The 20,375-nt window shown below is 43.1% G+C and overlaps 1 protein-coding gene across 7 annotated transcripts in view; it reads right to left on the bottom strand.

Annotated features, from left to right (window-relative positions):
- Positions 1–9,024: 9,024 nt before the first annotated feature.
- Positions 9,025–20,375, bottom strand: part of Abl2 (ABL proto-oncogene 2, non-receptor tyrosine kinase) — a 105,960-nt gene continuing 94,609 nt past the window's right edge. For 4 of the 7 annotated variants that reach the window (XM_047520170.1, XM_047520172.1, XM_047520171.1 and 1 more), the window contains 3 exons: positions 18,984–19,157; positions 18,250–18,483; positions 9,025–17,940 (listed from right to left, as the gene is read on the bottom strand). In XM_047520170.1, coding sequence (XP_047376126.1) covers positions 16,751–17,940; positions 18,250–18,483; positions 18,984–19,157 — 1,598 coding nt within the window. In that variant the 3' untranslated portion in view covers positions 9,025–16,750. Of the gene's footprint in view, positions 18,484–18,983; positions 19,158–20,375 lie in introns of all 7 variants that reach the window. The other 3 variants (XM_047520167.1, XM_047520169.1, XM_047520168.1) reach the window with 1 other exon arrangement.

Here is a 20,375-nt window from a genome sequence, read left to right as displayed (position 1 = left end):
GACGATGAACATTTTTTCATGTTTGTTGATCGATTATATTTCTTCTTCTGTTAAGTGTCTGTTCAATTCTTTTTTTTTTTTTTTTTTCTGTTCAATTCTTTAGCCCACTTTTTGATTGGGTTATTTGTTGTTTTGGTGTTTTTTGAGTTCTTTATATATCCTGGAGATTAGTGCTCTCTCTGAGGTACATGTGGTAAAGATTTTCTCCCATTCTGTAGGCTCTCTTTTCACATTATTATTTTCTTTATTGAGAAGAAGCTCTTTAGTTTGAATCCATCACATTTATTGATTCTTAATTTTACTTCTTGCACTTTAAGAGTCTTGTTAAGGAAGTCAGGTCCTAAGCCAACATGATGAAGCTTTTGGCCTACTTCTTTCTTTTATTAGGTGCAGGGTCTCTGTTCTAGTGCATGTCTTTGATTCACTTTGAGTTTATTTTTGTGCAGGATAAGAGATAGAGGTTAAATTTCTTTTTTTACATACGGATTTCCAGTTTTCCCAGTACCGTTTGTTGATTAGGCTATCTTTTCTCCAATGTATGTTTTTGGCACCTTTGTCTAGTATGAGGTAACTGGGTTTGTCTCTGTGTCTTCTATGCTGTACCATTGGTATACCTGTCTATTTTGGTGCCAGTACCATGCTGTTTTTGTTACTATTGCTCTGTAGTGTAGTTTAAGTTCTGGAGTGTGATGCTTCCTGCTTCACTCTTACTGCTAAGGATTGCCTTGGCTATTCTGGGTCTCTTATTTTCCCAAGTGAATTTAATGATTGCTTTTCTAGTTCCATGAAGAACGTCATTGGGATTTTAATAGGAATTGCATTGAATCTGTATAACACTTTTGGTAGTGTGGCCATTTTGATAATATGAATTCTGCCTACCCATGAACTAGGGAGAACTGTCCCTCTTCTAAGGTCTTTAATCTCTTTCTTTAGTGTTCTGTAGTTCTCACTGTAGAGGGCTCTCACCTCTTTTGTTAGATTGATTCCCTAGTATTGTACGTTTTTCGAGGCTGTTGTGAATGGGGTAGTTTTCCTAACTTCTCTTGCAGCGGATCCACTGCTTATGTATAGAAATGCACTTGATTTATGGTATTGATTTTATGTCCTGCTACTTTGCTGAGTTCATTTATGAGTTCTAGAAGTTTTCTGGTGGCATTTTTTGGATCTTCTAAATATAGAATCATGTCTTCAGCAAATAGGGATAGTTTGAATTCTTCTTTTCCTGTTCGTATCCCTTTAATTTCTTTGGTCTGTCTAATTGCTCTGGCTAGAGTTTCAAGGACAATGTTGAATAGAAGTGAAATAGAATGTTGAAAGAGGGTATCCCTGCCTTGTCCCTTTTTTTTTTTTTTTTTTTTTTTTTTACAGGGAATGCTTTCAGTTTTTCTCCGTTTAGAATGATGTTGGTCTTGGGCTTAGCATAGTTAGCTTTTACAGTGTTAGGTATAGTCCTACTATCCCTAGTATTTCTAGTGTTTTGAACATGAATGGATGCTGTTTTTTGTCAAATGCCTTTTCTGCATCTACTGAGATAATCATGATTCTTGCCCTGAAGTCTGTTGATGTGATGTGTTATGTGTATTGATTTCCGTATGTTGCACCAACCCTGCATCCCAGTGCCTCAAAACATTTTTAGAACTTACTTGAAGTCAGCCTCATAAAGGATTTTGAAATAATTAAGTTTCCCTTTATAGTCACCTCATGTTGGAGACACACACAATCCACCTTATGCATACCAGCCTGGGCTCCAGAGGATGCCTGTGTCCACTTCCAGAAACGAAGGCAGGATCTAGAATACAACTAGAAAACAACAAAATGGCAATAATCAGTCCTCACCTATCAATAATCACCTTGAATGAAAATGGATTAAATTCTCCAATTAAAAGACACAATGGAGGGCTGGGTTGTGGCTGAGTGGTAGAGCGCTTGCCTGGCATGAGTGAGGCGCTGGGTTCGAGCCTCAGCACTGCATATCAATAAATGAGTAAAATAAAGGTCTATCAACATCTAAAAAATATTAAAAAAAAAAAGACATAATAGCGTAAAGCCAAAGATTTGATTACATACTTAAGAGAGTCACTTCACTGGGAAGGACACACAGGGACTGAAAGGGAAGGGATGGAAAAAAAGATTCCATGCAAATGGAAACCAAAGAGCAGGTGCATAGCAGACAAGACAGACCGTAAATTAAAAACCATAAGAAAATACAAAAGGGCATCGCACTATGATCAAGGGGCCGTGCCGCTAGAGGAACACTGAGTGTAGTGCACCCAGCGTCAGAGCACATGGGTGTGCAAAGCAAACACTAACAGAGCTAATGGAGAAAGCGGCTGCAAGAAAATAATAGGTGGGGCTTCAACACCCCAATTCCAGCAATGGACAGATCATCCGGACTGCAGATGGACAAGGAAACGCTGGACTCCAGACCCAAGGACCCAACAAGCATGGACAGGACATTCCATTCGCCCCAAGTAGAATACACATTCTCCTCAAGTGCACGCGGAGCTGTCCAGGATGATGTGTTAGACCACGAAACAAGTCCCTGCAAATTTAAGGCTGAAATCATATCAAGTAACTTTTCTGATCATAATGGACTAAAATAAGAAGTTAACAGGAGGAGCTGCAGAAAATTCACAAATACACAGTAGTTAAAAGAAATATGCTCTGTAACAATCAATGGGTTAATGAAGAAATTAAAAGGGAAATTATGAAATTTCTTGAGACAAATTAAAACACAACATACCAAAACCAGAAATAGAAGGAAAGAAATAATAAACATCAGAGCACAAAAAATGAAAAAAAATTCAAAAGATCAATGAAATGAAGTTTTTTTCTTAAAAAAAGATAAACATAATAAGAAAAGCTTTAGCCAGACTAAGAAAAAGAAGACTCAAATAACATCAGAAATGAAAAAGGAAACGTTACTAGAGATGCTACAGAAACACAAACGATCATAAGAAACCGTTATGAACAGTTATACACCAACAAATTGGATATTGTAGAAGAAATGGATAAATTCCTGGACACACACAACCACAACCTACCAAGACTGAATCACGAAGAAATAGAGAATCTGTACACCTATAATGATTAATGAGATTGAATCAACAATAAAAAGTCGCCCATCAAAGAAAAGCCCAGAGCCTATAGCTTCATGCTGAATCCTACCCTTTAAAGAACTACCGCCAATTTTAGTCAAGCCACAAAACTGAAGAGGAGGGTATACTTCCAAACTCATTCTCTGAGTCTCATACTTCTCTTGTACCAAAACCAGACAAGGATACAATAAAAGTAGGGGCCAGTAACCCTGATGAGCACAGATCGAAAAATTCTCAAAAAAAAAAAAAAAATACTACAAAAGCAAACTCAACAACACATTAAAGAGATCTTCCACCATGATCAGGTAAGGTTCACCCTGGGAATGCAAGGTGGTTCAACATGTGCAAAACAATACATGTGACCCATCACAGCAGCGGAATAAAGGACAAAAACCATATGATCACTTCAATAGATGTAGAAAAAAAATCATTTGACAAATTCAACATCCTTTCATGCTAAAAACTCCCAACAAATTAGGTACAGAAGGAATGCATCTCAACACTATAAAGGCCATACACAAGTCCACAGCTAATATGCTGAAAGTTTTTCCTATGTGATCCAGAACAAGACAAGGGTACATCCTTTCACATCTATTCAACATAGTACTGGAAGTCCTCGCAGACAATCAGGCAAGAGAAGAAAGGAGAAAAACGCTAAACACACCCCAAAAAACCCAACTGTTAGAATAAACAAATTCAGTAAAGTTGCAGGACACACAGTCAACACAGAAAAGCCAGCATGTCTTTTGGTGTACGCGGTGCTGGGGATTGAACCACGTCCCTGCACGTGCTAGGAAATTGCTCTACCACTGAGCTGCGTCTCCAGCCTTTTTAATTTTTTTGTTCAGAGACAATGTCTTGCTTAGTTGCCCAGGCTGGCTTTTAACTTAGGATCCTCCTGCCTCAGTCTCCCAAGCTGCTGGGATTATAGGTGTGCACCGCCATGTTGGCTTTAGTAGTATTTCTATACAATTATAGCAAACTATCTGAAAAATAAAACAATCTTATTGAAAATACTTTCCCCAAAATTAAAATACTTAGGAATAAATGTTACTAGGGAGGTGAAATATCTCTATGTTGACAACTAAAGAACGCTGATGAAAAAGACTCAAGACGAATCCCACCATGCTGACGGGCTGGGAGACTTAACATTGTTAAATGTCCATACTACGGAACGAATGCAAGCCCTCTCAAAACACCGGTGACATTCTTCACAGAAACAGAAAAAAAAATCCTAAAACTTGCATGGACCTATGAAGAGCCAAAGCAATTTTGAGCAAAAAGAACAGGCTGGAGGCATCACGACACCTGAACACACAATATGTTACAAAGCTACAGTGACCAAAACAGCATGGTAAGGACATAAGACAGACCCAGAGAGCAGTGGAGCAGAAGAGAGGACAGACACAAACCCATGCCCTTGCAGCAGCTCACCAAATTTTGACAAATGTGCCCAAGAAGAGAGAGAAAGGGCAGTCTCTGCAGTAAGTGGTGCTGGGCAAACTGGACATCCACGCGTACAACTAGATCCTCATCTCATCTCATACAAAAAGTAACTCAAAATGAATGGACTTCCTGTAAAACCTGAAGATATAAAACCTCTGGAAAATAAGGAAAATGGTGACATTAGACTGGGCAAGTTTTTGTTTTTTGTTTTCGTTTTGTTTTTTTGCGGTGCTGGGGATCGAACCCAGGGCCTTGTGCTTGCAAGGCAAGCACTTTACCGACTGAGCTATCTCCCCAGCCCTTTTTTTTTTTTTTTTTTTTTTTTTTTTTAATAGGCCCCTTGAAAACACAAGCAGTAAAAGCAAAAGGAAAAATTGACAATTGGGATTTTATCAAACTAAGCTTCTATGCCACAAAAGAAACAGTCAACAGAGTGAAAAGACGGTCTCTAGAACAGAAGAACATGTTCAGAAACTCTTCATATGACCTGGAGCTAAATCCAGAATGTAGAAGGTATTCAAGCAGCTCAACAAATAATCCAGTTTAAAAGTGGGTGAAAGATGTGAGTAGACATTGCTCAAAAGGTGGCGAAGAGCCGGACCAGGGGAGCACGCCTGTAACCCCCAATCCAGGAGGCTGAGGCAGGAGGATGGCGAGTTCCAGGCCAGCCTCATCACCCTAGGGAGACCCTGTTTCAAAAATAAAAAGCTGGGATATAGCTCAGAGGTAGAGAGCGCCTGCATTCAAACTCCTCTCCCACCAAAAAAAGAAAGAATTGACCAGTAGGTACATGAAAAAACTGCTCAGCATGGCTGACATGGCTGATCAGCAGAGAAATGCAAGTCGAACCAGTGAGCCACCTCCTCGCCTGAAGTGGTTACTTCCACAGCCTACAGGTGAGGATGCAGAGAAAAGGGCCCCACGCACATTCTTGGTGGGAATGTAAATTAGTACCACCATTGTGGCAAACTAGGGAGGTTCCCCCCAAATCAAAAAACATAACTACTGTATGATCCGGAAGTCCCACCAGGCATATACCCAAAGGAAATCAAATCGGTATGTCCTGGTGACATCTGACTGCAGTGCCATGCACCAGAGCCAAACCAGAGATCATTATGCTAAGTAAGCCAGGCACAGAAAGACAAGCAGCTCACACAGAATCTGAAGGCTGATCTCATACCAGGTGGGGTGGAATGGAAAGAGCCGGAGGGGAGACAGGAGGGGCAGAGGTCGATCAAAGGCACCGAGGTATCGTGAGGTAGGAGTGGAAGTTCCGGTGTGCTTTGCATGGTACAGTGACTATAATAACAAACGACCCCCCCAAAAAGCACTGCATATTTCAGTGAGCCAGAAGAATTTTGCATGTTTCACTGTAAAAAATGATATTTGAGGAGACAGGTGTGTTGAATTGTATTTAAACATTCCATAATGTACACATGTATCAAAACAGTACATAGTATGCAATAGATATGTACAATTTTATGTGTCAGTTAAAAACTTAAAATTTAATAATAAAAGAATATACTTTCACAGGTATGGGGGCACATGCTTATAAACCCAGCTACTTGGGAGGCAGGGGCAAGAGGATCTCAAGTTTGAAGGCAGCCTGGGCAACCTGGTGACATTCTATGTCAAAAAAAATTTTTTTAAAGGGCTGGGCACAGTGGTGTGTGCCTGTAATTCCAGTGACTGAGGAGGCTGAGTCAGGAGGATCACAAGTTGGAGGCCAGCCTCAGCAAATTTAGTGAGGCCCTCAGCAACTTAATGAGAACCTGACTCAAACAAATAAATAAAAAGGCCTGGGGATGTAGCTCAGAGGGGAAGTGCCCCTGGTTCAATCCCCAGCACACATATCTACATACAACCAGGTATGGTGGATCATGGCTCTTGGGAGGCTGAGGTAGGAGGACTGAAAGTTCAAGGCCAGTCTGCAGTCTAGGCAATTTAGCAAGACCCCCGTCTCAAAATAAAGAGTGCATATGCGAAACTGGGGTTGTGGCTCGGAGGTAGAGCACTTGCCTAGCACGTTAGAGGCACTGGGTCTGATCCTCAGCACCACATAAAAATAAACAAAATAAAAGGTATTGTGTCCACCTACAACTAAAAAAGGCTTTTTTAATGAGTATGTAGTGCACTGGTAGCGAGCCCCTGGGTTCAATTCCCAGTACCACAAAAAGAAAAGGGCTGTGGATACACCTCAGTGCTCGCCAGCACGGGCGAGACCCCGGGTTCCATCCTCGGTACTGCAAAGATACTACTGATAATTTTTTAAAAATGTGTTTAAATGCACTCTCAAGAGGACTGCTTTAAATACACTGTAATGTGTAATATTCAAACGTACCTGTGTTTTTTGGGAATGCTGAAAAACATTCACATACACATGAACATACACACACATATCAATTTACAACAGACCTCGGTAGGATTCGGCGACCCCACTCCTGGGCACATACCCAAAGGAAATCAGCCAGCCTGTTGAGAGAGCCACACTTCCCTGCCGCACTATTTACAACAGCCGGGAGATGGACTCGAACTAGGGTTACCATCAATGGCTGAAAGGATTGAGGAAATGTGGTAGAAAACAATGGAAAAATCTTCAGGCGTAAAAAAGAATGACACCATTTTTTTCTTTCTTTCTTTTATTTTTTTGGTACCAGGGACATTTACCCACTACGCCACTTCCCCAGCCCTTTTTGCTTTTTGAGACAAGGTTTTAGTAAGTTGCTTAGAGCACTGCTCAGTTACTGAGGCTGGCCTTGAACTTGCAATTCTCCTGCCTCAGCCTCCCAGGTGGCTGGGATCACAGGCCTGTGCCACTGTGCCCAGCAACACTGTCATTTGTACAACACAAATAAACCTGAGGACATTATGTTAATTGAAGTAAGTCAGACGCAAGAAAGACGGACATTGCATGATCCCACTTTGGAATGTAAAGCAGCGGACCTCATAGAGAATAGAAAAGGCGTTACCAGGGGCTGGGGAGGGGAGAGAGTGAGACTTCGGTCAGTGGTTACTGCTACAAAGGTACAAGTGACAGAGGAAAAACGAAGCCAGGTGTTCTGTTGCACCGTCTAGTGACCATGGTTAGCAACACTGAACAAACAGATGTTCCCAAACAAGATCTCAATACTCCCGCCCTAACAAATGCATGAGGTCACGGGTATTCTAAACACCCTGATTTTATTATCTTGTGTGCGTTGGAACAGAACAGCATACCCCATAAATATGCTCAGTTATCTGTCAATTAAAAATAAACACAAAAAATAAAAGGGGCTGGGGCTGGAGCTTGGTGGGAGAGTGCTTGCCTCGCACATGTGAGGCACTGGGTTCGACTCTTAGCACCACATGAAATTAAATTGATACTATGTCCGAATAACTAAAAAACAAAACAAACAACAAAACAATAAAAAGAGCCGAGTGCAGTGGTGCACATCTGTAATCCCAGTGACTGAGGAGGCCCAGGCAGGAGGATTATACAAGATGCCAATCAGTAGGGAAGAGAAGAAACTGTATTCCACAAAAGGTAGCATCATAAGTTAAATCAAGAATTCAGACGTAGCTCAAAAGGCATCAACAGGAAAGCATTCTCTGGCTATGCCAGAAGCCAGAAAAGGCTGTTGCCAACTTTTAATACAAAGCTGATAACTGATCATGTGAAAAATACTCGTCATGCCTATTTCCTCCAAATTCAAAGTCAAATGCAGACGAAATATTTTGACAAGGCCACACAGAGAAAGGGAGGAAGGCAAACCAGATCTGTGCCCGCAAATCTGCACAAAGGAACCCTCAGGAAAGTGGCCAAAGATAGTCCAGGAAAACTAGTATTTGTAAGATTCACGGAGGACTGATGATATGCTTGAACGACCTGGAAATGTGCCACCGTGATGTTGGTATTTATAAAGAAATATCGCAAAGAATACGTTCAAGGCCAGCCTGGGTAGTTTAATGAGACCTTGTCCCAAAAATAAATAAATAAATAAATAAAAATGGCTGGGAATGTGGCTCAGTAGTAAAGCACCCCTGAGTTAAAAAAAAAAAACCAAGGATCCCTTATGTGGATCTGTATGTATCCTATTGATGTTACTTTGGCTCAAAATATTTTTAGTACTTGAGATTGTCCTCAGAATGGACTTTGAGAGAATCAGGTTTGCTTTTATAGTCCTCTCACGTGGAAGATCCACACCACCTGCCTTGCGTATACCAGCATGGGCCCAGGCCTTAGGTACCAAAGGATGAGATTTACCCGCTCAGAGCGCACCTGGGGGATGCCTGCTAATCAGCTTCTTCACCTTAAAGCAGCTTCTTTACCTTAAAGATGATATTTATTTTATGTAAAGAGAAATTCTGCTTAGATTTCCTGTTGATTAAAATCATGGGAGAAACACTCTGAGTTCAAGCTTTGTCAATAAAATATTGCAACCTTTATTTAAAACAAAACACAACAACTTGCAAACCTTGTGAGACAACAGGCAGAGAGCAGTCCCTTTCAAGGGCATCATTTATTTACATCAAGTTTAACACTGTTAGCAGTTCACAGTCAGACAACAGAGTGAGAGAATTAAATTAGAAAAACAAAACAACTGAAAATATATTACAATAACAATAAAAAACAAATACCTGACAACACTGGTAGTGTGACCCATGATTGACATGTTTTCAGTTAAATCCCACCTTGTCTCACTGTGCACTGTGTCCCCGCAGCAACACACACAGCGCGGAGGCTCCAGACCTCCCCCTCTGTGCACCACACCCCTGCAGACCATAACCTTTGGTATAAACATTGAACACTTTTAAAATCCGAATTAGCATGTTTCAAAGTTCTGTCAACCACCACGAAATGCTCAAACTTATTTTACCAAGCAAGCACAAAACTGGGGGTTCTCTGCTGATAGTCATTACAGAATCAGAATGCAAAGAAGGACAAGTGCAGGGTCTGTAAGGGACGGGCCTGCGTCTGCACCAGCAGCTCGGCTAGCCTGTCTGTGGCCCTATCCAGGCCAGGGCCTCTGTGCACCACAAAGCAAGGAGATTCACTCCCCTTTCATGCACACCCCGCTTCTCAGTGAGTGGGCGCAACGGGGCATGTGCACTTACAGACACAAACGTGTACCCACCGCACAGATCTGAGAGGGGAGGGCTTTCAAGAGCAGGCCCTAGAGAACAAAATGGTAAGTACCCCACTGTTCTACTTCTGAACATTAATCTCCCTGAAAGACAGACAGCCTCGAGATCTCAGAAAATTCTCATAATGGAGTCCGAGCGGCCACAGTGAAGACTGGCTGTCAGAAAGGAAGCGAGCTGGTTTACGTAGCCCCCATCTATGGGGCAGCGCTCTCTCGGCATCGTCGCCACTCAGTGACACGTGGTGTGGTGCTTATAAAGGACAGAGCAGTACCTGGAATTTATTACCAATGACCCTAAAGCACTGCAGCGTCCTCAGATTAATTTCTAATCAAGAATAACTTTATTTGGCTTATCTATTTTTACTGTATAATAATTGCTTAAAATTAGGTACCCATATGTGGAAAAAAATGATCAAGCACAAGTCTCCTTCTCCAACCAAATTTTATGGCACCTAAACATGATTTAAACCTCTGATTCTGAGGCTTCAGTTCCAACCAGTGTAGGGAAACTCCCACATTTCCTTTTATAGAGCTTGCTAGCATTTGACAGCTTGCCTCTACCATGTCCTAAAGGGTTAAGGAGCATGTTCAGAGACCTCAAGCTGTGTGTGCATAGCACAGCAGCTTGGAGTGACAGACACGATGCTGAAACTGCTCTTACGAGGATTAGAAAATAATCTCCCGAAACAAACAGTTCGGAATCACAACTCTGCCCTGAATGTGGTCTGGTCTGAGGACACGACTGCCCAGTGTTTCCCCTGTCTGGTCTGCAGGTGTGAAGGTCTACTCGCCATGCCATCCGTCAACTGTCCCAGTTCATAGGGCTTTGCCACTGTGTTCAGTGTGTTTAGTAACGGGGTGAAAAGACGTTTTTTTCCTAGGAGAGGTCAACGATTTCAAATCTGTAGCTGTACACAGGAGGAAAGAAGCGCTTGCATCTGGAGGGAAGGCAGGGCCCAGGGAGCGCTCCCTTCCCTCAGCTCACTCAGCAGATCTGCCCATTCAGTGCTGGATGTGAGGAAAAGCCCTCCAGTGACGGAGTCTCACTGCCTGAGGCTTTGAGCCCCACTGAAGGCCATTTCTACCAGACCTAGTTCAATCATCATGACAACCCAGCAGACAAATCTCTTCTACTGCAAGAATCATAAACCCATCTTTGAAGGCACAGATCTCCATGGACGACCTCTGCCTCTCCAAGTCAGTTTAGAATCAAGATAACCTGCTGGAGGCCTCCTTACCCAGGGAGAAGCACTGGATCTTCTTTTACCCCAATTACAAGGGTAGAGCTTCCTAATTTCCTGGCCTATGGGTTTAGGATCATGAGTCAGAAACGCAGGAAACACCATCTTGCATACACTCAGGACAGAGCACACACCTTGGGTGGGTGGCATGGAAAGCAGCAGCCCCAGAGCAGAAGCCCATCCGTTCAGACAAGACACTGCACAAAAGGCAAGCTAGAGCTGTCAGCTGGGAAATCCTCTGCAGCCACAGGCAGCCAGTCCACAGCCCTGAAACCCGGAGAGTAGGGATGGCAGTGAAGTTGTGGTCACAGGACAGTAACAGTAACCATTACTCCAGGCACTACTGACAGGCACCCAACCCTGAAAAAACTAGCTTTGCAAAGTCTGGAAGCTGGAAAGCTGGAACTCTATACGAAAGATGTAGATATCCTGACTGTTGAGAGCAGAAGTTTTAGAACCAGCCAGACCCGGCCTCTCGGGTGGGGGCTGCGCTGCCAACAGCTTTCCCAGGCTGACACGTGGAATGGACAGGTGCTCTTGGAGCTGCCTTTCTCTAGTTCTCTTGCCGGCCCACAAACCGAACCAGGCATTTTCAAAGCTGAAAAATGTTTTCTCTTACTGGCTTGACAGAAGCTAAGAAATAAGGACTGGGGAGTCTACCATACACGAAAGGAAACTTAAACCCAGGGACCCACCTACTTAAAAAGGACTGGTCGTAAAAGATGTTTGAGACACAAAGATGAATCCCAGATCCAGGTGGAACAGGTGAATGCAAGCAAAAATGGAAAGGGGCGGAGGAGTCAGAATGAAGCACAGCTGTAAACCAAAGGAGCCACCACTGCAATCTACTCTGTGGTATTTGATAATCTAACAGGTAAATGAAGTGCACCTACTCTTCTTGGGATAAAAACCAAGACAGATGATAAATGTCAATGCCACTTACAACTAGTAAGAAATCGTAGGAAAGTAATAACACAATGCACCTGGATCTACGGCCATCCTGCCCCATCCATCCTTCCACCACAAAACCACACAGGACGCAGGTTAAAAAGATACTGTCAACACCAACAGGTAACCAGTCTGTTCCACCACTAGGATACCTATGGCAGGGCAGGTTGTGGACAAATGTTCAAGAGTAAGAGGTCTCATTCTTCTTGAGCCAAGGTCCCTGGAAGAGCTTCTGTATTCTGAAGCCAAGTACACTTCATTACTTTTTAAAGATCAGAATTAAACCAAAGAGTTGGTCCCTAGTTTTCCTGAAGTTGTTCAGTTCTGAACTATAACTTTAGCAAAACATGTACTATACCTGCACATATTCATGAAGCAGTTTCATATTTATAAATGTGATAAATTACAGAGGTGATTCTTCATATAGCTGCAGTTTCAGGTCCCCCATAGGTAAAAGCCTTTAGGTCAATCAGCACTAGTGAAATGTTTTCTCTTCTACACAGACATTCATAATACAACTTTATAGTTATATTACATTTGATACTTTCTCAAAGTGCTTTCATATACATTATCTCAGTCATTAAAATGATACTGAACGATAAAGTTGTTTAAGAAAAAGGAATGTAGGACTAGTTTTAAAAAACCCTTTAAATTGATATTCCTTTACTACAAAGTGCAGACTGCTGTTGGTGAGGTCAGTCCAAAAGAATGACCCCAAATAACCTTGTCAATTATGGAGTTCTACTGACGCCTGTTCTGGTAGTGTTGCCATTTCTCAACATTCCAGCCCCTCAAGGTCAGAGTGTGCTAGGAGTCTGTGCTTTGGGAAGTGTGCAGCACCACGCACACTGATTGTCTATCCAAGTCACTTTTTTTGCAGTGTCTCACAAGGCAGCAGGGATGTCGAAAAGCCCACAACCATAAGTCAGAAGACCTGAATTTAGCCTTGGTCCTGTCATTGCCTGTTGAGATAATGCTCAAGTAACCTAACCATCCTCCCCTCTAATTTCCTGACCTATGAAGAAAAGGATATCGACAGTTTTCAGACAGTGCTGGGATTTCAAATACCTGGCGAGGTTCTTTGAAAACACACTGGCTGAGATTTCACCCCATGGGGAATTCTGATCTGGAATGGGGCTAATTCATCGGTTTTTCTTTTTAAAAAAATCCCTAAGGGATTCTGCTGTACATTCCTGGATTAGGTATTGATAATAATAGCAGTTAACAGTTATGGAGTGCCACTGTGTGCTAGGCATTTGAGCTCTCTTATAAACATTACCTCATTTTAATCCTTACAACAACCCTGAGGTAGTTACTATTATTATCCCTGTTTTACAAGGAAGAAACTGAGGATCAGCAAAGTTAAACGACTTGTCTTCTCAACTGGTTTAAGAGTACAAACTCTAAACCATTATCTATACTGTATCTTTTAAACTCAAAAGCTCTGTAACTTTAGTTAAATGAATATGGGCTGTGTCTTAGCATAGGCAGCATGTTGCATGAACTAAGAGCTGTTTTACTAGCCAACTTTCAATTGAATTGTAAGAAAATTTCTAATTTAAACCTTAAAATGCATCTGGAAAAGGATGTCGACTTTAATGACCTCTGTACAAAGACATCTAGAAAAACACTCTCGCATAACAGAGCCCACAGCTTGGTATCACGTTCAATTCACTGGAAGAACATGTATAAAACACATCTTTTAGGAAAGGCCTTTTTTTCTTTTGGCCCTGGGGATTTAATCCAGGGATACTTTACCACTGAGCTACATCCCCAGCCCTTTTCATTTTTGATTTTGAGACAGGGTGCAAGATGCTCAGGGCCTCACTAAGTTGCTGAGGCTGGCCTCAACTTATAATCCTCATGTCTCGGCCTCTCAAGTAGCTGGATTACAGGTGTGCACTGCAGCACCCATCAGGGTCAAACTTTTTAAGGCTGAATCTCTGAAAATCATGAAAGGAGTCTGTAAGAAAATCTGTACATGTTAACTTTACACAAAATCTTTTAAGAGAAAATTCTATGTAAAACACAATTGATGTATTCAATGAAAAACACTGCATTTTAAGGTAGAAAATTTAAACTCAAATCATATACCTGTATATAAAAGGAAACATGCTGTGGTGACCCAAAGGTATGCATATATAGATGGCCACTTTAGAAACTTGTCAACACAATGTACAAGGGTCTTTTCTCTTACTATCTGCTTTTAGACTAAATTAAATTACACTTTTAGTATCTAGAAGCAGTTGTCTCTGCTTTGGATTCAAATCTTTTAATTCATAAAGTTTTGAATTTTTTTCTTTTTTTTTTTTAAACTGGTCTTTTACAAGGAGAAAAAGAAAAAACTTAAATTGTACTTTTATAGCAAGTTGACAGTGCCTCTTTAACCTGAACCCTGAGCCCTCATCCCCTGAAGTCACACAAGTAAGCATCATGTGGACGGGGAGTGCTACAATAGTTAATGCTACTTGTGACAGTGTTGAGAAAAATCAGTTCAATTCATGAATTTACTGAGCACCCACTGTAAGCAAGACAGAACTAGGTGCTGCCCTGAGTAAGACGCAGCCCCCACATACCACCCTAATGTCATTTTTCAGTGAGAAAACCAGGGAGCTGAAATACCTCAGTAGTGTTTCTCCAAGGCTTATTTTCGGAACTCTTAAGAAAAAAATAGAGCCCTTGTTTTAAAAAAAAAAAAAAAAAAAAAAAAAATCCCCTGAAAACAATTATAATCCCTTAACTTGCATTCCATAATGGCAGGGATAAACTTAATAAGCAGCATAACAATATTCTAAATTTCAGCTTTCTGTTCCCCACTTTTAAGAGGTTAACTACTAAAATAAGTTCAAGTTTATGGTATTTGATAAGGGGGAGCAGTAAGGAGAAAAGGTGGCTTTAAATCCAAGTTCTCTTCCAACTACTAAGAGGACCCCTAGTTGCTTTTGTAACAGTTACTGGTAACGTACTGACAGGGACCACTCAACTCCTGCCAGGATGCCTGGCACCGTCCCCTCCCTTCCAATCCTTTTCTTAACCTGAGCCTCCTTTGGAGCAGCAGTGATAGAATCAGCTTCTTTTCTTCCTAACGAAAACTTTGTTCCTTGATGAATGATGCCAAACTTCGATCAAGTTTCCCCCTTAACATTCTAGCCTAATTAACATAAGCTCAGCAGTTCTAAATTTCATTAGCATCTGCTATTCTGCAAAGAAAAAAATGAAAAACAATTCAACATAACAGTGCACTAAAGAGCTTTCCAGAGAGCCTATCGAAGGGTTAGCTATACACTTATTTGTAAAACACCCTTGAGAACATGCAATATTACCGTCATTTAAAAGATTAAGAGATGGGGCTGAGGCTTGACAGTGGATCGATGACAGAGCCAGGAAGAGAACTCACTGCTCAATGCAGAATTCTTATCTTCCTATGCTAATATTACTCTGGGAGAAGAAAATAGAAATATTTTGTACTGTGTTCTCTTTGGGGAGTGTACATGTGGGGTGTTCATAAAGCTTTTTAAAAAATGAAGCAGTAACTGGAAGTAGACCTGATATCAAGAATATTAATACTATTTAACCCATTAGATTCAGTTCTATGCCATCCTAGTTAGTGTTCATAATTATAACTGAGCAGGGAAGGGAAAGGCCTATTTTTCAAGGACAAAATATATTTAAGGATAAGTCATTAGGTTTCCAGGCTCTAACTGGTACTCCCTGAAAAGGACCTGCTCCTTCAATTATGTACTCTTAAAATAGAGATGAACCCACAAAATAAATAAAGAATATTCCCAACATGAACTACACAAACAAGCACAATGATGGGGTGGGGGCAGACATGTGTGAGGAGAGAAGCATGTGAGAATAATGGGGTCATTCAAGTCGAGAGAGAGAGAGAGAGAGAGAGAGAAAGAGAGAGAGACAGACAGACATTACAATGGAGCCAGCTTCTCCCTCTCAGTCACAGGCCTGGCTGTACGGCTTCAAGAAAGGACCATCTCCTTGGTATTTCAGCTGGTGAAGAAATTTGCAGTCCTTGGCCAGTCTGTCAATATGCGGGGGCACTATGTTAGACAAGGTTTCCCCTGTGAGAACCTGCAGTGACCACTACTTTCAAATCAATGTTAGTTAATGCCCTGAATGCTGCCAGAAGTAAAGGAAGACAGTCTGCCCTGCAAGGGACAGAGGAAAACCACCAAGGAGGTCCCCTACACCTATAGTTCACCAACAAGAAGGTCAGTCCCGGTCCATTAAGAAATAATATATGAGACTGGGGGATGTTTCTGATAATCAAGGAAAATTTCAGGAGGAGGTTTTAACTTCCCAGGCTAAACTTCCCAGCATTCTCTACTTCCTGCAAACAAAGGCAAACAAAGACAGGAGCAGACAGACAGGGCCACATTTCCCAGTTTTGTACTCAAGCGATCTGATCTGCAGTTCTTACTACAGCAGCAAGGACCTGTGGAAGCAAAGCTAGCAGCTGCTTCCAACAGCCTAGAACAAACCTCTTGGTACCTTCCAGCTTTCCTTTCTTGTCCCATCCAGTTTGTTAGGTGAATCGGAGCACAGCCACCCTTCGTACCTACCAGTGGCCCAGTCCGCACCTTGCGGGGTTCCAGGCAGGGATGGGCGGCACGTTCCCTGACTTCCTGTACAGTTTTCAACCTCGTGCATCACTGCCTTGCCCCCACCTAATTTACCTCTCCTGTATTTACGTGGTTTGCGTTTTTTATTTCTGAGATGAACCTGTAAACGTGAGAGCTCAGGGATCTGAGGTACTTCACATAAACACACTCAAGTATCAGTCTTTCATTTTTTGAAAACAAAAACACAGGAAAACATGTCCCTTTCCCTCTCCCTCCAGAAATGTGTATGCAAACTCCCACTGGGCTAACAGTGGCTACCTCTGCACCACATCGCTGATTTCCTGTACACACGACAATAAGTTATTAAGGACAGGGTTTGCCCCGGGCACACCAGCAGCTCCAGCAGCGGCTGAGGACACCTGCAGCTCCTGCAGGCTGAGTTCCAGTTTGCTCACAGCCTCTCGGAAGGCAAATTTGTTGCGAGTCTGAGGGATGCAGTCCACGTAGCCTGAGCAGAAGTCGAGCAGCTGGTGTCCAGTGTCCACCAGCTGGCTGTTGGGCACAGGTTCCGTGATTGCACTGGACAGTAGGTCGGCACATTCCAGCAGGGCCTCTTTGCTGATTTTGTCTGCTGAGATTTTCTCAGCTGCCTGTTTGGTTTTTCTCAGAGCCACCTTAGTACCTGCTGTGCCATTGGCCATCTTGGCTGGCGAGATGGAAGATGTGGGCAGAGGCACTTGGGGTGGAGGCATCACTGGCCTCGCGGCTTTCCCGCTGATGGGCACTGCCCCTGGAGCTGCCTTTTTCCCTCCTTCCTGTGTTTCTGACGTGGCCTGTCCTGCAGGCAGGGCAGTCGGCTCCTCTGCAGGGTCTGAGCACAGGGACGGATGCTGCAGTAGTCTCATCACTGGTGGTGGGGGTGGGGCACACTTTGGTTTTACCCGTCGGGGTCGGTCCTTGTCTCCAGAGGATGTGACCTGATGCTCGGATAAGAGCTTGAATTTATTCCCCTGAGAGTCTGTGCCAATGAGCTGCACGTCAGCTGGAGTGTGTTTCAGTGTGGGCGAGATGAGGACTGGCACTTTGTGGTTGTGAGTGGTTGGAAGGACAGCTGCAGCCTTGGCTGGGGAAGACCAGCCTGGCTGCTCTCCATCCTCTGGGACTCCAGCCGTCCCAAGTCGTGCCCCACCATTCCTCTCTTTGCCCTTGGGCGCAGCTGCCACTCCAGCCACCCCCACCCCTGGAGAGTCCTTCTCTGTAATGGCCGCATCCCCAGAAGGGGCTCTCAGAGGAAGAGCTGTGGCTCCTCTGGGCAACAGTTTGGCTTTTGGTCTCTCCCTGGCTGCAGCAGCACCTTCCTCTGATTTTTTTGGAAGCGTGTCATTGGCCCTGTCCACATTCTCTTCTGGCTGAGAAGAGGTGGACACTGTCCTTTCCAGCTGGAGTTTAGACCTCTGGCAGTTCCTGGGAAGGGTCATTGCCATCCTATCCTGCTCTGGAAGCCCTGAGGACATGGAAGATGTAGAGTTGGACCTTGGAAAAGGCTTGGAAGTGTCATCACTGGCTGTAGGTTTACCTGCTCGTAAGCCCAGTGTCTTTTTGATTAAGCGAGGTGTAAAGAAGCCTGTGATGCCAGACCACCCGCCCCCAGCAGCGCCACTGCCCCCACCCCCACCACCGTCGTCATTACAGAGGTTCCTCTGTGCAAAGCTCCCCCCATAGCACTTGGGTGGCACCAGGTTCGTCTCTTGCTGGGCAGGAGTGAAAGAGAACCCATCAGCATGCTGTAGAGAAGCAACAGGTGAGAAGTTACCAGTGAGTTCGTATTTCTTGTGGGGCTGGTTCTCCATTTCTCGGAAGGAGCTGCTGCGTTTGGGGGGTGTGGGAGCACTTCTCTTTTTCATGAAGGAACTGAAGAAGCCTCCCTTTCTGTCCCTGGTGAAGCACGTCTCTTTGGCATCTTCCAAGAGGCTGCTGGGTGACTTGTCTCTCTGCTTTCGTGGCAGTGCTGGGGACCCGCTGGTGGCCTGTACACTTCTAATGAACCCTGATGAGAAATGGACAATTGATATAATGTTAAAGACAAGAAGAGAACACATTAGAGGAACTAAGGCTGAATTATAAAATTCTGCCATCATCAGTAAAATGTCAGGTGTTGGGGTACTTAGAGGAAATCATACATTATCATTTCATGGCAATTAGTGTTCCAAATGTGATGTGGGTGTAAGTGGTGGAAATGACCTGATGGTTCTTACCTCAGTATTCATCCTGGCTCTAAAAACAAAGGTCCCTGGCATCACCTATCAGGCTTAAGGAAGACGGTTCCACCAGGACTATAAGGATGTGAACTATGTAGGAGCCGGGGCTTAGGAAATGGAGCCTGTGGCAGAGCTGTATGTTGGACAGACAGATCAAAACTACTAGCAGGAGCAATTCAGAGTGAGGACTAGAGGTAAAACAGCCATACTGTCTTTGGAGAAGATGGGCATGAAAGGGCACAAAAGCATCACACTCCATGCTTCTTTAAACAAGCCTAGGGACCCTCACCTGGTGCTGAACTGGAAGCAGGATTTTCTGTGGCATCTTGTGCTCCTTCAATGTTCTCCTTGTTCTCCACCTGTTTTTTCAGTGTCCGAGTCTTGGAAGGAAGTATAGGTAATCGGGGCAGATATGGAACAATAGATGAAGAGGAAGCAGCTCTCCCAAGTTCCTCGGCTACCTCTGTGAAGAAGACAAGAGGCTTGATAAAAAGAACAATTGTATGACAGAGAAAAGTTTTTCTTTTCAGAAAAACATACAACTGATGGGGAGCTGAGGCAGGAGGATCGTGAGTTCAAAGCCAGACTCGGCAACTCTGCAAGGTCCTAAGCAAATTAGTAAGACCCTGTCTCAAAATAAAATATAAAAAGGGCTGGGATTGTGGCTCAGTGGTAGAGTGCTTGCTGAGCACGTGTGAGGCACTTCATTTGATTCTCAGCACCATTTATAAACAAATAAATAAAATAAATGTCCACTGACAAAAAAAAAAAAAAATTTTTTTTTTTTTAAAAAGGGCTAGGGATGTGGCTCAATGATTAAGTGCCCTTGGGTTCAATCCCTGGTACCAAAAAAAGAAAGAAAAAACATACAACTGAGGAAGAAATGGAGAGTAGAAGTATATAAATGCACCTGGTGCAGTGGTTGGTGTAGGCTTATAGTTCCAGCTGAGGCTGGAGGATGGATTTTTTTTTTTTTTTGCGGCGCTGGGGATCGAACCCAGGGCCTTGTGCTTGCAAGGCAAGCACTCTACTGACTGAGCTATCTCCCCAGCCCTGGAGGATGGATTAAGCTCAGGAATTCAAGACCAGCCTGGGCAACATCGCAAGACACCATACCTAACCAAACTGATTCAGAGTGTATATTCTTGTCTTGGTTCTTTTACTCAACATTATGCCTGTGGATTTACATGCTGTTGCACATGGGAGGGATTCTTTCTCATTGTTGTCTAATATTCCGGTGTGTGAATATGTCAATATTTTTTTAGGTGTTGATAGGTCTTTATTTTATTCATTTGTTTTTATGTGGTGCTAAGGATTGAACCCAGTACCTCACTGGCACTGTACTAGGCAAAAGCTCTACCACTGAGCCAAACCCCAGCCCCGTTTGGTCTCATCTTAATGGATATTTAGGTTGTTTCCAGTTTCTAGCTAATAAAAAATATGCTGCTAGGAACATCTGCTACATGTCTTTTGGTTCATAATTCTATGCATGTCTGCCTGACATAAACCTAGGAGCATTGTCAGGTCACAGAATACATGTACATTCAGGTTTACTGGGTCCTGATAAACTGTCCCCAAATTTACTCTCCCACTAGCGGGATATAAATGTTCTAGCTACTCTGCATTCTTGCCAAAATGGAATGTTACCACGTTTTGTGGTGCTATTTTAATATTAGCCATT

This window comes from Sciurus carolinensis, chromosome 12, assembly GCF_902686445.1.
Source record: "Sciurus carolinensis chromosome 12, mSciCar1.2, whole genome shotgun sequence".
Classification (NCBI taxonomy): Eukaryota; Metazoa; Chordata; class Mammalia; order Rodentia; family Sciuridae; genus Sciurus; species Sciurus carolinensis.
The sequence above is the reverse complement of the archived record's forward strand: the minus strand, read 5'-3'. Positions and strand labels throughout refer to the sequence as shown.